Here is an 18,202-nt window from a genome sequence, read left to right as displayed (position 1 = left end):
TCTTTATGTACTTGGTAGTATATTTAGAGATGCATGTGTCTTATTAACTCTGTTTTCCTAGAGCTCCAGGAAGAAATCCCAGCCAGTGTTTCACCCTAGCTGAGATTTGGGGGGCGTGTCATAAATATAAAGGGAAGGGTAAACCCCTTTGAAATCCCTCCTGGCCAGGGGAAAGCTCCTCTCACCTGTAAAGGGTTAAGAAGCTAAAGGTAACCTCGCTGGCACCTGACCAAAATGACCAATGAGGAGACAAGATACTTTCAAAAGCTGGGAGGAGGGAGAGAAACAAAGGGTCTGTGTCTGTCTGTATGCTGGTTTCTGCCGGGGATAGACCAGGAATGGAGCCTTAGAACTTTTAGTAAGTAATCTAGCTAGGTATGTGTTAGATTATGATTTCTTTAAATGGCTGAGAAAAGAATTGTGCTGAATAGAATAACTATTTCTGTCTGTGTATCTTTTTTGTAACTTAAGGTTTTGCCTAGAGGGGTTCTCTATGTTTTTGAATCTAATTACCCTGTAAGATATCTACCATCCTGATTTTACAGGGGGGATTTCTTTATTTCTATTTACTTCTATTTTTTATTAAAAGTCTTCTTGTAAAACACTGAATGCTTTTTCATTGTTCTCAGATCCAAGGGTTTGGGTCTGTGGTCACCTATGCAAATTGGTGAGGCTTTTTACCAAACCTTGTCCAGGAAGTGGGGTGCAAGGTTTTGGGAAGTATTTTGGGGGGAAGGACGCGTCCAAACAGCTCTTCCCCAGTAACCAGTATTAGTTTGGTGGTGGTAGCGGCCAGTCCAAGGATAACGGGTGTAATATTTTGTACCTTGGGGAAGTTTTGACCTAAGCTGGTAAAGATAAGCTTAGGAGGTTTTTCATGCAGGTCCCCACATCTGTACCCTAGAGTTCAGAGTGGGGGAGGAACCTTGACACTATTAAATTACACAAAGAGAAATTCAGAGCAATGCATATGAATTTTATTAAACTTTCTGGTTTATAATTCTCTATTCCTAAAACCCATCTTCAAGTGTGGTTGAAAGTGTGATAGACTATACGGCTTATTTTAATACAGGAACATAGAACTTGCCTTACCACGTTAAACAAAGGCTCCATCTAGTTGGGTATCTTATCTCTGACATGGCTAGTACCATATGCTTCAAAGGAAAGTGAAAGAAATGCCATAATGAACAATTACAATACCTATAAAAGGACATATATTTCCTAGCCCCAGGAAGTTAATGGTTGGCTTATGCCTTGAAGTCTGAAAGTTTATAGCCCTTAAAATTGTTGATAATATGTTTCATACCTGTGAATGTTCTCATGCATATTCATGACAAACCTCTTTTTGAATCCGAAGTTCTAACACCTAATGATATTTTATGGCAGTAGGTTTCACCGATTAATTTTTGTGCAAAATAAAAGGAAATCCTTTTATTAATTTTCAGTGTGTTGCCTTTCAGTTCTATTAGAAGTCTTTCATCATTCATGACCAAGTTCACTATTATGACAAGAGCAGTAAATCTCTGTGTATGTATTTATTTATTTATCAGTGGAAACTAAATTAATACCTAAACTACTTACAAGAAGTTTAATAAACGTAAGTGAGAAGCAAGTAGGTCTTCTAGCATGCAGTTCAAACCTTCCAAAAGCAGCATCTTAGGAAAGGTGTGCACAGAGGATCAAATGCCTTTTTTGCAGAGCTCATAAAATACAAAGGATTTCTCTACCCATTGACACAATTCTGATCTAATGTGCGTTTGTTGTTTTGTAAGCTTCAAAATGTATAGTTTTAAACAGCAAGAAATTGTGGATTTCAAAGTTTTAACTGCAGGCTGACAGAAGATGAATTGGAAATGAATTTCTGAGGGCTTTAGTCCTTTTTAGATAAATTAGGACAGCGCTTATATTTTTTCCACTAGGATGAATGATCTTGGGGTAAAAGGAAGGATAAACTACACTTCTTAAGCATGATGGAAAATTGTGTCTATCTTAGGGATAAAGACTGATCTGGATGAAGCACTATTTTTCATTACAAGTGAAGTACTGAAATTCCACAAATACTCTCTTTAGTTTGGAAATGTACCGGGTTGAGATGATTGCCACGACAAATGCCACTTTAAACAGAAAGACAGTACAAGAAGCCTAATGTAGAGATCCAAATGATGTTTTGGTGAGAGCATCTAGAACTAAATTCAAGGAGCAACTCAGTATCTTTCTTGTGGGTTAAAAAAAGTATTGTAGTTCTTAGGAACCTTTTGACAGGATGAGCTTTGGCTGATTTATTCCTAGAACGATGAAAACAGTTGAAGCATGTTGCAAAGTATGCTCACCTTCAGTCCCAGGAAAAGTCCATTTTAAGGGAAATATTTTATTGGGGCAATATTGGGTGACTTAGCTTTATGCTTTCTAGCTCTGTACCCACCATGCATTGACCTTCCTCCATATTCTGCAATATAATACAGTAATCAGTTGCTTCCTGGAAGACAATTTTTTTTGTCATTTGGACAGAGTAACTTCTCTCTTTCTTCTCTCTGGGGACAAGTCTCCTCCCCTGAATCATTAGGCAGGTGTCAAGGTTCCTTCCCCACTCTGAACTCTAGGGTACAGATGTGGGGACCTGCATGAAAGACCCCCTAAGCTTATTCTTACCAGCTTAGGTTAAACACTGCCACCACCAAAGTGTTACACAAAGAACAGGGGAAGTGCCCACTTGGAAACGTCTCCTCCCAGAAATATCCCCCCAAGCACTACACCCCCTTTCCTGGGGAAGGCTTGATAAAAATCCTCACCAATTTGCATAGGTGAATACAGACCCAAACCCTTGGATCTTAAGAACAATGAAAAAGCAATCAGGTTCTTAAAAGAGAATTTTAATTAAAGAAAAGTAAATGAACCACCTCTGTAAAATCAGGATGGTAAATACCTTACAGGGTAATCAGATTCAAAACAGAGAATCCCTCTAGGTAAAACCTTAAGTTACAAAAAGACACAAAAACAGGAATATACATTCCATTCAGCACAACTTATTTTATCAGCCATTTAAACAAAACAGAATCTAACGCATATCTAACTAGATTGCTTACTAACTCTTTACAGGAGTTCTGACCTGCATTCCTGCTCTGGTCCCGGCAAAAGCATCACACAGACAGAGAGAACCCTTTGTTCCCCCGCCTCCAGCTTTGAAAGTATCTTGTCTCCTCATTGGTCATTTTGGTCAGGTGCCAGCGAGGTTCTCTTAGCTTCTTAACCCTTTACAGGTGAAAGGGTTTTTCCTCTGGCCAGGAGGGATTTAAAGGTGTTTACCTTTCCCTTTATATTTATGACAGCAGGTGTGATGAGAGTCAGGAGAAAGGGTGGCTGAGGCACAGAGAGAGAGAGATGCTGAATTTTCTTCATGTTGAGATGAAAATAAAAGTGAAATATAAATATTCATGTTGTTTATCTTGGGTGAACAGAACATGAAAAGGAGAAACTCCCAGGAAACTCAGATCACCAAAACAAGGTTGTCTCATTTAAGTATGACGTAAAAACTCATTGTCTAGTTGGAGACCAACCACGTTCAGACTGAAAAAAATTTGCTAGGGCACACCAGTTAATGTTATCCATTTCTCTTGTTGAAATATGTCACAGAACGCTGCCTAACGTTGGACTGAAGACCACAAGAGTATTGTTTGGTAAGCTGTAGTCCGTTTGGAGCAGCACAAAAAAATTGTGAACTTTTAACAAGATCTCTAAAGCTTACATGAAGAGCTCATAAGTAATAAAATATTCTGGAAAAACTATTCTTGCCTTAGACATTTTTGCTGGAATTTTGCTGAGTTCTTTTAAAAGTTAGGTTGACAAATGCTTTCAGGTTTTTTTAAACGAATGTATTCAAATAAGGCCATCTTCTAACAAAAGTTAGGTAACTTTTTCAGCTGTAAAGCCATAAATGCTGTTTGCTCAGTTGGAACAACTGCATGTGAGCAGAGAAATAAGCAAGACAACAATCCTCATTTTTTTACCAAAAAAGGAAACAAAAACTAATTTCCTGAGCACAAAACAAGAGACTCTATCGTAGCAACATTAAAACATTCAAAAATCTCCTTATGTAATACTTTCTTTTTTAGGGCAAATGCTGAAGTATGTTTATTTCAATGGGCATCAGACTCTCCAAGTAAACTCCTACACTATAGAAGAAGTTAATCCATCCCATATCCGTGCTACAGTCTACACATAGACCATTACTGTTGATGCATGACTCCAGATTCTGAACCGAAGACTTGTATTTATGAAATGACATGCTCCAATGATGGTAGGTCACATACAGTTTCATTGTTGGTTAAACGTATCAATGTATCAAATAGAGAATGTACATGAGATGAGGCTGGGTGAATGAGTAAGGTTTTTGAGGTGCTCTGTTTGAGGAAAGAAGAAGTAGAAAGCCGTTGCTTTTCCTTCTCTGCTAGGCTATGTCTACACTTGCAGAGTTTTTGCACTGTAAGTTTCACTGGTGATAAGGAACTGGTGAAAGAAAAGTGCTGGTTTGTGTTCTCACTTACTTTCACAGGCGTCAGAGTGTGTTTACATTAGCAGCACTTACATTGCGTACTTTAGGGGGGAGGGATAGCTCAGTGGTTTGAGCTTTGGCCTGCTAAACCCAGGGTTGTGAGTTCAATCCTTGAGGGGGCCATTTAGGGATCTGGGACAAAAATTGGGGATTGGTCCTGCTTTGAGCAGGGGGTTGGACGAGATGACCTCCTGAGGTCCCTTCCAACCCTGATATTCTATGATTTACAGTGAAGCTCTCTCCAGTTTGACCATGGGTCTTGTGGGAAGGGGGGTGGGGTGATCGGGGAGCATCCTGGGTCCCTGCACAGCCTCCTCTCCCCAAAAACTGATCAGCTCCCGTAGCTCAGCATTGCTCCAGGCAGGGGATTGTTGGCTCCGGGGAGCAGGCACTGTCACCTGGCCAGACAAATGAGCACGTGCCAAGAAAATAGGAAGGGGAGTTTCAAAGTTCCCCTGGGGCTTTACAGGGGGAGTGGGGTGGAGGTCTGTTTACCTGGCAACAGAGCTGCTGGCTAGAGTGGTCACCAAGGCACTGTGGGATATCTTCCGGAGGCCAAAAGCCGTCTCAACAGGAAGAACGTTTCTTAACTTGCACATCACCGCAGAAGCATCACTGGTAAGAGCTGTACGCCTCTCATGGAGGTGGGTTTCTTTTTGCAGTGAACCTTCTGCATTTCACTGCAAAAAAGTCATTGGCAAATGTAGACGCTCCCACGGGTTTTGCGCAAAAAAGGGACTTTTTCCCCACTTTACATGGCAAGTGTAGACATGCCCTTATTAGATTACGTTACTATTTAATTTCAATAGGCATTTTACCAAGCGTGGACAATAATGAACAATTTTAGGTTTCATCTGATCAATTTAAACAGTAATAGGCTAAGGTCTATTGTACATCAGATTTGGCAACAACAAGATATTTCATAAAATACCTTAGGCTGTATTGACAGTCATTTAAAATTTAATCTTTAGTAGAGGCATACAGTGTACTGAACTACTGTTTTATCAAATCAAGTCAGAATTCATACAGAGTGAACAAATGTGACAACCAGCCTGCTCCTTTTTCTGCTATTGCAGTTCAAAAATTGCTTACAGTATTTTAATTACTATTAAAATTACATTGCAGCAATACTGCAAAAAAACCCCAGTCGGAATCTGGGCCCTATTGTGCAAAGCACCGTATAAACTCACAGACGTGGTCCTGGTCTTAAAATGCTTACAATCTTTCCGATTGTTTGCACATAACAGTCTCCTCAGTTACACCTGGATCAGGATAGCGAACCTGACACTTTGTTGTAATATTGCTGTGTTAGATTTGCCTTGTAACCATTTAGAAAAAGGCATTTTTCTTCTATTAAAGAAAAATATTTTTACCGTGGCAAAACTTTTTTTTAAGCTTTCAGCAAATCCTGTAAAAATATTAATTCAATTGTTTTGCTAAAGGTGTAATGTTTTTCACAATTTCTAGTTTGCTTTTACTTCTTTCATTTCCTGCCTTTGGCCATCTCCTCTAGCTTTCCCATCTTCACCCCATTTAGAAGACCATCACCGTGGAGCTTAAACTTTAGCCAAAGGTCAATATATGTTGGTCTACCTCATGATATTGGATAGGCCAAGAAGCTTTTGTATCAGCTGCAATTTCACTTAGGATGCCTCATTATGAAATTTAAGTAATAGCCAAAATTTAAGGAGCAAGTTGAGTAAATGATCAGGAGGAGGAAGGGTATATATGCAGTTTGGTCTTCAGTCTCCACAGGGTAAAGGAACTAGTTCCTATCTGAAGAGCAATGACCAACGCTTTCTTAGAAGAATAAGTACATTATATTCACAAAAAGACTAATCTCCTGTTCCAGCTGGTCTCACAAAGACCTAAATCTACTGCATGGAAGTGCAAGCATAACAAAAAAGATGTGGGGCTATATCACATCAAGTATGTCATCCTATGAGCTAAGGGTAATTTCCAGCTTGTATAGACATACCTGTGCTAACTCTGAGTTAGAGCACTAAAAACAGAAGTATAACCATGGTGACATTACAGGTGGGATGGACTAGCCACCCCAAGTACAATCCTGTCTGAAACCCTAAGTATGTAATTGCTCAACTAGCCTCTCCCACCACTTGCAACGCAATGGCTACACTTCTACTTTTAGTGTGCTAGCTCGATTGAAGTTAGTGCAAGTATGTCTACCTCCATCTCTAGTGTAGACATACCCATACCCACTGTAATTCTTCAGATCAAGCTGTCCAATCACCTGAACATGAACTCCACAGGCTGAAGAAAACTCTTACTGTGAACTAAACATGACCTATGGGACGTAGTTTGACCTTTATTCATAGACATTTCTATGGAACTCCTCACTACTGTGGTATCTGAGTGGAGTTTCTCACAAACATTCTTTATTTTAGTCTTATAACGCCCCTATAAGGTAGCGAATTACAATTCCCATTTTTACAGATGAGGAACTGAAACACAAAGGGCCCGACTCTTCTCTCACTTAGACAAGTTTACACCAGTGTAGCTCTATTGATTTCAGCAGTCACTCCTGACTTGCACCAGTGTTCATAAAAGTACAATCATACCCAAAGAGATTAAAATATTTGCCCAAGGTCACAAAGGATTAGAATCCAGATCTCCTGATTCCCAGTTCACTACCTTTACAACAAGGCCACTAATTTAAGCCAATATATTTATGAACTATAATGTTTGCAGTGTTGCTGTAGCCACGTTGGTTCCAGGATATGAGAAACACAAGGTAAGTGAGGTAATCTCTTTAATTATTGTCTCTCTCATAAAACTATCTTTACATTCAAGTGTATATCCAAAGACAGGAGTCCTAGAAACCAATTGAGAGAAATCTAGTGTTTCAGTAATCACTAGAAAAGAAGTATTTTAAAATTAATCTATGATAGATGGCTATAACACTTTTTGTGGCGCAACAATCTGCTACGAAAATATACTTTTCATAAATCTCACTAATAGATTTTGCAGCTTTAAGACCTGATTCTTTCCCAGTGAAATCAGTATTATCTTTCCATCGACTTCACTGAGAACAGGATCACATCCTTAAGGAGTAGTTCTTACCTTGACATTTCTTTTGGGATAAAGGAAGAAAAATGGTTTCAGAACTGGAGACCTGGACATACAAAACAACAGATATAATTAATATAAATAGAAATGAATGCAAATGTCAGCTTATTCATCTTTAAGATCATTCGGCATTTGAAAATCCACAGTATAGGAATTAAAAGCTATGATCAGAAGTGCTTTTCTGAGCTATTTTGGTACATCTGAAAAGTGTAGTAACTCCCTAGAAATACAACTGAAATGCCTTATTTCTTATTAAGAAAGTGAAATAAAAAAGGGAAAGAAAAGTGTCAAGGCGGCTTTAAATGGTGGTATTGATATGCTTATAACACAAAGGATGACCAATGAAAATTCATGCACCTTCTGAATATCTGTCCAATATGGTATTGTATTTTGCAGGTGGTTAGGTAAAACTGATACAAAGATATGCTCAGAGTAAGTTTATGGTTGGTAAAGATAGTACCCAATCAGAGTATCCTGACCACCTGAGGAGTTTCTACTATAATTGTTCACAGTTAGAAGTAACTCTTCTCATGAGTGAGAACAGAAGTGTGAGCTTGTACATTTAAAAGAAAGATTTAAGTCATCAACTGTTTTAAATATGAAAAAAATACTGATCCCAAACCAGTTTATAGGGATGCTCACAATTACTCTAAACCTAATCTGCTTCATAGCTTTCAACCTCTGATTGCAAAAGGAGACCGTTTTGAAATCATAAATGATCTAAGTACAGTTCTTAGCTGGTATAAAAAGAGCCAATTCCAGCTGAAACAAAGTTAGCACAGTTTTCCTTATGGCTCACCTAGTAGAGATGTTGCTACTAAGACCCTGGATAGAGTCTCATCTGAGGTAAATATGGTGTCTCCAACAACCACATACAGAAGTCTGCTAATTCAACAAGAATTTTGCAGTATGATTGTTATCTTGTGACCAGTAGTAGACATAACACAAGACACAACTGGACTTTTTTTTTTTAAAGGATACTATATGCACACAGTAAAACAAGGGAAGATCAGAAGTGAACTTACACTCTTGGACGTCCTCCAACAACTGCTGTAAGACCAGGTGCTAAAAATTGAAATAAAATAAATCAAAACGGGTTAATTTCTTAATAGATTCCCCTCCCCCGCCCCAAACAACTGTAGTTCAGATATTACTGCACCCTGAACCCTTCCTATGATTTCCTTTTACAAAATGCTGGGGAGATTGTGGGTAGTAACTCCTTAGAAATATGATGACTGAAATGTGTGTTACACCAGACATGCAAAACAAAATGTTTTCATGAAATTGATGAAAGAAATTGAGATTTTCACAAAACATCTGAAATGGTTTACAAACATTCATGAAAGTCCCTAATCATATATATGAATTTATTTTCAAAACCTAAACACATATATAAATTTGTGAGAAAAAAGAACAAATATTTGTTAAAAAGACAGACAATTCTAAAGTAAACTGTGGTTTGTTTAATGCAAATAATTGTTATCCTTTTCATGAATATTATAGAATTGTGAACAACTTTTGCTCTTTATTTTTAGAATGACTGATACCATACATACATAGCATTGGTAAATTATAGCCATACGCCACAGGGAAATGTTTTACTGGTTAATTTTTACCTAGAAATCAATTAGTAAAGCATTAGTAAGAAGAGTCCTTAAGGTATGTCTGCACTGCAGCTGGGAGCAAGCTTGCCAGCCCGGGTTCATGCTAGCATGCTAAATATAGCGGGGTAGATATTAGGTGCAGGGGGTAGGGTGGGTCCAAGCTTGGGTGGATAAGCCTGAGTCTCCATCTGTGTCCCAATGTCCACACGATTACTTTTACTGTGCTAGGGCAAGTCCTACTAGCACAAATCTGCCTACCTGGGCTCAGAGGCTTGCTTCTAGCTGCAGTGTAGACATACCTTTAAAGAACTGTGAAAAGCAACATGTGCTTTGGTAGATTAATTTTGAAGGCATGCAGCAGTGTATTTCAACTTAGTCTTTACATGACAGCATCCTCTGAAGAACATTTAGAGAAATATGAGCACCTTTCAAATCTCTAATTGCTTCCAAAAGAAAGCTAGTACACCATTTTTAGACAGCTAAGCTTTCAGTTTGGAACTTCAGTTACTTCTAGCACATTAGCTGAAGTTGATTTCTATGTAGTTATAATTTAGGACTCCTGTGACAATGCCATCCCTAAGTCTCAATGATATTTACTATTAAGAATTCATGGATTCCAAGATTACAATGCCAGAAGGGAGCACTGCAATCATCTAACCTGACATCCTATATCATACTGGCCCCATGACATCCATGAATTAATATGTTTGAATTACAGTAGTTAAAAAAAAAATCCAATCTTAATTTAAAAATTGCCTGTGATGGAGAATCCACCACAAGTCTTGGTGTTAACCATTCCAATGGTTTATTATATTCACTGTTAAAAATTGTGCCTTATTTCTAGTCAATGTGTCTAGCTTCAACTTCCAGCCATTGGATTTTATTATATTTTTGTCTGCTAGATTGAACATCCCATTATCAGTTTTGTTCCCCATGTTGGTACTTACAGACTAATCAAATCACCCCTTATCCTTCTTTTGGTTAAACTAAACAGATTGAGCTCCTGGAGTTTATCACTATAAGGCAAGTTTTCCTATCTGCAAATCATTCTTGTGGCTTTTCTCTGAACCCTCTCCATTTATCAACAGCCAACTTCAACTGTGGACACCAGAACTAAACACTGTATTCCAGCAGCAGTCACACCAGTGCCACATACACAGGTAATATTACCTCCTTACTTCCACTCAGCATTCCCCAGTTTATATATGCAAGGATAACACCAACCCTTTCGGCCACCGCATAGCGCCGGGAGCTTATGTTCAGCTGATTGTCCCCAAGGACCCCCACATCTTTTTCACAGTCACTGCTTCCCGAGGTAGAGTCCCCTACCCTATAAGTATGGCCTAAGTTCTTTTTTCCTAGATGTATAATTTTACATTTGGTCACTGTAAAATGCATATTGTTTGCTTCTACCCAGCTTGCCAAACAATCTAGATTGCTTTATATCAGTTACCAGTACCCTTCATTATTTACGACTCATTCCAAACTTAGTCATCTGCAACCTTTATCAGTGATGATTTTGTGGGTTTTTTTCCAGGTCATTGATAATTAATCAAAAATGTTAAATAGCTGGGGGCCAAGAACCAATACCTGCAGAACCCTAACAGAAACACACCTGATGATTCCCTGTTACAAATACAGTTTGATTTAGCTGCCTCCTGAGCTGCCTCTTTAGCACAGAGTGACAAAAATATATCCTCTATTTAGATCTGTTAACTGATCCATCATGAAGTGCTGATCCCATACAGGATCAGCTTTCTTAAATATGGAACAAGCTCATCCTCAAGTAAGTCTCTTGGAATAAAGCACTGTTGTTCTGAACATGTGAGATATTAGTGCTTTAAAGTGCTGAAGCGCTGCCAACAGACCTTCTTAATTAAATTCCTTTACAACTTCAATAGCTCTTTTATCTAGATCACCATGTGTAACGAGCCCCACAAGGTAAACCTCATCTAGTTTTTCAGCAACTTGCAGTTGTAAATCAGCATCAAGCAAAGTCTGGAAATGCTCAGAATGGGTAAAGGTAGCAGAAGTATCCATTGGCTCTCCAGTACCACTCCCATTAACATGTTCAGTAGCCATGTTTCCGGATATATGTTGGTGTGGGGGGAAATGCCAGGCAAAACAGGCTCAGGGTGCAGCTGGCATTTCAGAGTGCTGAGGAGCTGCCCACTGTGCACCCTCTGTGTGGCAGACAGTGTTCTCCAGCTCGAGTAAAATGGCTGCCACTCAAGTGTTCATGTTGCTGCTGGCACCAACTCCAGCCCCTTCCTCTCAGCACAGAGGGAGGATGTGTGTATTTCCTGTGGAGATAGGAAAGGTCTTTTCTACAGTTCTACAATCCCTTCATGAAATCATTAACCCTTATTTGCAATAAACACAGCTCAATTCAGAATTGAATTCAGCTGTTTCACAAAAGTCTGTTCAAAGGATGGTAGTTTGATGGTTCTCAGTGATAAAAGCTTTGTTGTAACTACACTGTGTGTCATACCCAGTCTGATCAGCACTTGATGAATACAGTAAAACTGAATTTTTAAGAAGCACCTCACCCCGACTTGGAGATAATTCAAGGAATCAATCTCTTTACCTATTCATAATACTAAAGAGTCATCATGTGATGTGTAGTACATTTTAACTTGCAAAACCTGTTGTGTAAATTTGACTAAAAGCAGCTCAGCAGTAGCCACTCATTTGTTTTACACAAGCTTCAAATTTGGTGTATTTTGAATAAAACTCATCTAAGTATTTAATTTTGACTCAAATGCATTATCTTTCGTTTATTTCTTCTAAGACTCTACTTCCTATTTATTTGTATTATAGCTAAGGAGCATGTTGTAGCAGATGGATATATGTCTATATTAAATTGTAATCTGCAAATGACAATGAAACTGCCATTTTGAAGCATGTGACCTACATTTTGAGTGTATAATTAACTGCCTAGTGCTACAAAGAACAGAACCAAGGACAGCTTATAATGCATGACACCTCTCTGAAGGGCTAACACAGGAGATCAACTGTGATTGTTTCCCAGTCAAGAGATTCACCCCGGTTTTGCCAAAGAGCTAGGCTGGAGGAAAGGGGTTTTTGCAGTTCAGACTCTGTGGGAGCTTGGTCTTCCTGGCTAACGAGCTGCAGCAGATCAGTTGGTCACATGGCAAAGGGGACAGAATCTTTATTTAAAGGCAGGATCTGCTCCAGACTCTCTCTTTCACTGTCTGACCATCACCTGCCAACAGAACTGCAGGAGGCAGGAAATACTTTCCTGACACACTGACTGGTCTAGGACTCACAAGAAGAAGTGAACATAAACTCAGGAGACAGAGCATTTAGGCTTCTGTAGTTTTTCTTAAAGATTTGTATGCTTTAAAGCAGGGGTGGGCTAACCACAGCCTGTGGGCCAGATCTGGCCCCTAGGGCTTTGGATCCGGCCAGCGGGATTGTCCCTCATGGTGCCGCAGGCCCCGCACCCCCCCTCAGAAGTGGCCGGCACCATGTCCATGCGGACCGGGGCGTGGGAGAGGGCGCAACAGAGGGCTCCATGAATTGCCCTTGCCTCCAGGCACCGCCCCCCGCAGCTCCCATTGGACAAGAATGGGGAACCACACCCAATGGGAGCTTTGGAAAAGGTACCTGGAGGCACGGCCAGGGCAGTGTGAGGAGCCCTGTGATCCTCCCCCCACCAGGGGCCATTGTGCTGGCTTCTTCCCAGAGAGCGCAGCATGAGGCCAGGGCGGGCAGGCAGGGAGCCTGCTCTGGCCCCGGTGTATGCCGCTGCCACCCTGGAGCTGCTTTAGGTAAGCGGAGCCAGGCCAGAGCCCGAACCCCTCCTGCACCCCCCCAACTGCCTGCACCCCTCCTACACCCCAACCCCCTGCCCTGAGCCCCCTGCTGCATCCTGCATCCCCGCACACCCTGTCCTGAGCCCCCTGTTGCACCCCACACCCCTCCTGCACCACAACCCCCTGCCCTGAGCTCCCTCCCGCAGTCCACACCCCTCCTCCACCCCTTCCCTGAACCCCTCCTCTGCCCCAATCCCTTGCCCTGAGCCCGTTCCTGCACACCACACCTCTCCTACACCCCACACTCCCTCCTGCACCCCAACCCCCTGCCCCACATACAATTTCCCTACCCTGATATGGCTCTCTGCCCAAAAAGTTTGCCCACCCCTGCTTTAAAAGTAAAATTTACTGTGCTGCAGAAACTAGTGTATGAAGCCTGTGTTCCCTGCTTTACCTGCCATGCAGCCCTCAAGGAGTTAAACTATAAACTGCAGAGCCCCTGGTGAGGTGGACCTTTGGGAGCAGCATGCATAAGCGATTGGAAAGGCTGCGGGGAGGGGTTCAGCACTGGTTTCAGAGGGTAGTTGGACTGTGAAGTCCCATGTCCTAAGGTAGCATGTCAGGTAAGGAATCTAGAGCCCAAAGCCTGCTTTGGAGGCCCAGAGCTGGAAACAGTGACAGACTCTGCCTAGACCCCACTGGTTTAGAAGCATGTGGGTTTCAAAGGTTGGGTCCAATTACATCACACCAAGCAGCCAGATCTGTAACATGCATTTTATTATTATTTTAAACAATTAGGGTAAGGGACTAGGCTGAGTGACTCCATGGAGGAGATGATATTGGCACTCAGAAAAACAATGTCTAACCGCCGTTTAAAATTCAAAAATTGTTTATTCTTCGCAATAGCAATGACAACAATGTTAATCTACCATATAAAAAGAATCTATAAACTATCATCTCAATCCTGCAATCTGTTCCATGAAGGCAGACCTGTGAGTATATGTACGACTATTACCTTTCATGGGACTCTTTACCAGTACAAGAGTCTGTCCACACAGATCAGGTTGCAGGATCAGGACCTCCAAGTACAGTTTATTTAAAAGCAGCAGTTATGACTGACCATTGTTTGCCAAGGTACTACTTATGTAATTGGCCACCAAGAAAAGTTTGCCTTTTCTATTACTGTATTGAATGTTCATGGCAGTTTAAAATTTTTTAAAAAGTCATCCATTGATAGACTCAGCTGTGTTATTCTACACTTTATAACTGTGGCTCTCATGCGGAGCCCAGCGCACTTGATTAAGAACATATCTCTGTATGACGGACCCATATTACAGATGGTAATTTGAAGTGTAGGTAATATAAGCTATTACATATAGGGTGATTTCTACCTGAGGCCAGTTTACAACAGCTGCTACTGGCTTGGCTTCTTGGTGATGCACATACAAATCCAACTAGCCAGCTGAGAGGGCTCTAGTAACTGGATATGTATGTCCTATCTAGTGGTTGACAAAGATAGCAAGCTTTTGAAGAATACCTGATAGGGGTTTTGATGTTAGAAACAACCTGAAGGGTTAAGGCCTATTATTTATTTCACTATAAAATTACATTGTGCAATGTGAAGTTTTATTAAAAATATATATTATATCTTCACTAAAATGAATTTAAAGTATATTGCATAAAGAAGTAGAATTAGCAGGCAGCATGTGAAGCAGTTTCTTACTTATATTATATTTAAACTTGCTTGGAAGATCCAATTTAGATACAGTTCTATACATATATTTGTCCTATGTTCCGTCAAAAGCAGTGGCTGGCTATTGTAGTCACTCTTAAAATACAGAAGAATGACAGCTATGTTACTGCACAAGACTTGGTTAAGACTTTTTCAAGATGGCAAGAATATCACTTGTGTTTGAGAGCTATCTGCATTTAATAATCTCTACACACAGCAGAGTTTAAATTAATTTACTTTATCAACCTATCTTTGGATTGTCATATGGACAATTTCCTGGTAGGATAATTTGTGATTAAGGATACCAGATTTTGCTCTGAAATAAATGTTAACTTCCTGAAAAGTCTACAAAGAAAACTTTTCACTAGCATGCTCTCAGACAATTTCATTTGACTTTCTATAACCAAGTAGTTGTCTAACCATCAAAGAGAATAACTGATCAGAGGGCAACAAAGTATTCTCACACCTTGGAACTAAGAGCTCCTGCTATTCCAAAATTGTCTGCTACACTGGTTTTGCAACGTTCAACCTACACACTGCATCCTTTTCTATCACCAAGCCTGTCTCAGTAGGCATTGTAGAATAGAACTGCACAGCTAATCTACAAATCCAGATTTTAAAGATTTATTTATTTTAATCCTGGAATCTCCATAGCCATTATTTATACTAACACTAATGAATATTTACCTGGAAGAATTTACTTTACATATAAACTAATATTTAAATAAAAGATTAGATTATAATTATTAGGAAGAGAAGCCAAGTCTTAAACAGATAATGGTTTATGACTGATGATTTATTTTTTTAATTGCAGCAGCACCCACCAACTGCAATCAGGATTAAGATCTCATTGAGAGAGCACTTAAACACATGGGAACAGTCTGTCCTCCTTCCAAAGATCTTATCTTTAAAAAAAAAAAAAAAAGAGAGAGAGACATTTAGAAAAAGGATACATCTAGAGCTGTTCAGACCTTCCCAGTTGCTCAGTAGCCCAAGATCCCAGGCTCCCTGGCAGGCCACTGGCTTACTGACCCAGAGCCCGGGTTCCCAGCACAGCTGGGCACAGAACAGTTAATTCCAATTCTTGGAGAATTTTACAAAAAAAAAAAAAAGGAAGAAAGCTTTTTATTCTAATTCAGTACAAAACTAAATTTCAAATGGAATGCCTGTTCTTTATCCAACTCTAGATACAACAGAGAAGCAGAGAGATGGTTAGCAAATATCATGTACTCCCTCCCATATTGTAGAAGCAGTAGGAAGGGAGTGCGTCAACAGGGGGGAAAGTAGGAAAGAAAAGGTTTTGGTACTGGGGGAGAAAGGAGGGAAGTGCAATTAGGCAAAGGGGACAGGAGGAAGGAAATGTGGAAAGGTACAGAAATGAGAAGGGCTCAGAGCAAAGAACTAGTCAGAACAGTATGTGCAAAGTTCAAACTGACAAAAGCTGAGTCTGTTGCCAACACCATTTGTAATCCAGGGGGTTCTGAAGATATTAAAGGTATGCCCCCATCTGGGCATTATGCTCTACTTTTGGGGACAGGGTACTTTACTCTCAGGGCTGTGTCTGTCCTGGTAGTCCAGGTTTTCTTCCCAGAGACCATGTGGCTGGGGGAAGGGAAGCCACTTGGGGCCTTGTGTCCTGGAGATGGGGGTCACCTATTCAGGCCCAGGTCTAGGGAGATGAGGGGGAAAAGAGAGGCTCCAACTTGGACTGTGACCCTGCCTCACTGGCGCTCTGCTGACTCCTGACCGCTTAGCAGGGAGTAAGGTGATGGGGGAAGCCCTTTCCTCTCGTGTGGGGAAGGAGAGGAGAGAAGATCAGAGACAAAAGCAGAGAATTAGACATCTAATCAGCTAACCTAATTATTTATCAACCTGCCACCACCTCCAAAATACAGATTGTTGATTACTCTAATAGTTTTTTCCCACTTCAGTATTTTCACATACAACAAGTCATCAGTCATGCTCATGGATGCCTGGTGATCATTAATAAAATGCTTCCCAGATGCAGTCTCCTGGTCATTCATCTCAGTCTGAATACTACTTGCTGGTCAAAATGTCACTGCAGAAAATATCCATTTCCAGTTCCACATTAGGAGGCATAAATATAGAACAGTCAAGTGTGGGCTACAGGTGAAGTTCCTCTGATCCTCCACCCTTTGTACAGTAAGTTACTGTGATCAAAGAGAGGAGTGTTTCCCAAAGTGTAGTATGTGCCTCTTATCCAGGGGGGCACGAAGGCCTCGCCAGGGTGCATGGGTAGGCCTCTCAACTGTTGTGAAGAAAACCTTGAACATCTGACTCGAGCATAAGTGATGCAGCAACATCTGCCTGTTTGCAGAGTCTGAAAAATAGCTTAGAGGTATGAATTGGCCCATTTGTTTTAATGGGTGCTAATTCAAATGTCAGTGATTATATTTTAAATAGCAACATTTTAAACTATTTCACTCCAGTCGAAACATGTAAGACTTTAGTAGAAGTGTGATTTTGCAAAAACCCTACACAGTCTCCTTTAGTGACTGCTTATTTGGGGAAGGATTTTAATGTCACACAATAGGGCTGAAAGGACATGACTGGTTTCATTTTCCCAGAGGGATGCTCAGCTTTCAAAGTTTGCGAAACACTGGGGAAGAGGTTTGAAGGGTGGAGAAGAAAGTTACAAGAAGCTGATCTATTGATAACTTTAGAACAGTATGCTCTGTGAGTATTTAATTGGAAAGTACAAAGTCAACTAATCCCATGCATTCCTGTCAGTTCTGTCTTGTCAATTACTATCTCCATTCAATCCCAATTAAAGGACTTTGCAGTCTTCCTTTTAGGCAAGAAGAAAACCAAGTGCTCTTCCTCTCCATAACCCACTTCACTAATTCCAATTTCTTACTTGCCAAATGATTGAGTTTCTCTATGTCCTTCTTGACTTCTTCCCACCATATCAATGTATGCAATAATGTCCGTACTTGACCTTATCTTTACTCTGCATTAGCCAACATACTTTCCCATGTCCACATTCCTGCCCATCTCAATTACTGCAATTCTCTATTTGCTGGTTTCCCTAACTTTCTTTGAACCAAACTCCAGCATATCTAGAAAATAATTAACAACATTGTCTTGAAAACCCAGAGATCATTTCACTTTGGCCAAAAGTTTCAGACAAGTTAGGCCCCTAAATCTATATTTAGGCACCTTAACTAAATTGCATGTTTGCAGAAATGTCAGACACCCACAAACCCCACTGAAGTTAGTAAGAGCTTCATGTGTACAGCATCTTTGAATATCAGGCTACTTATATTTAGGTGCCTCAGTATTGATTTAGGAGCCTAACTTTAGGCATCCAAATTTGAAGATGTTGGCCTTCAGTCCCTACTGACCTTCATGGAATTTCATACTCCCTCAAGAATATAGTTCTTTATCTGCTTATGTTTGTTCAATTCCTTGCACAATCTCACCTTATCCT

At 40.3% G+C, this 18,202-nt stretch overlaps 1 protein-coding gene across 4 annotated transcripts in view; it reads right to left on the bottom strand.

The window, feature by feature from the left end:
• Positions 1-18,202, bottom strand: part of LOC140910468 (uncharacterized) — a 114,584-nt gene that overhangs the window by 22,622 nt on the left and 73,760 nt on the right. For 3 of the 4 annotated variants that reach the window (XM_073341417.1, XM_073341419.1, XM_073341421.1), the window contains 2 exons: positions 8,662-8,701; positions 7,631-7,682 (listed from right to left, as the gene is read on the bottom strand). In XM_073341417.1, coding sequence (XP_073197518.1) covers positions 7,631-7,682; positions 8,662-8,701 — 92 coding nt within the window. Of the gene's footprint in view, positions 1-3,068; positions 3,391-7,630; positions 7,683-8,661; positions 8,702-18,202 lie in introns of those variants that run through there. The other variant, XM_073341420.1, reaches the window with a different exon arrangement.

Source organism: Lepidochelys kempii, chromosome 4, assembly GCF_965140265.1.
Source record: "Lepidochelys kempii isolate rLepKem1 chromosome 4, rLepKem1.hap2, whole genome shotgun sequence".
NCBI lineage: Eukaryota > Metazoa > Chordata > Testudines > Cheloniidae > Lepidochelys > Lepidochelys kempii.
Note: the sequence above shows the minus strand (reverse complement) of the source record. Positions and strands in the feature narration are given on the sequence as shown.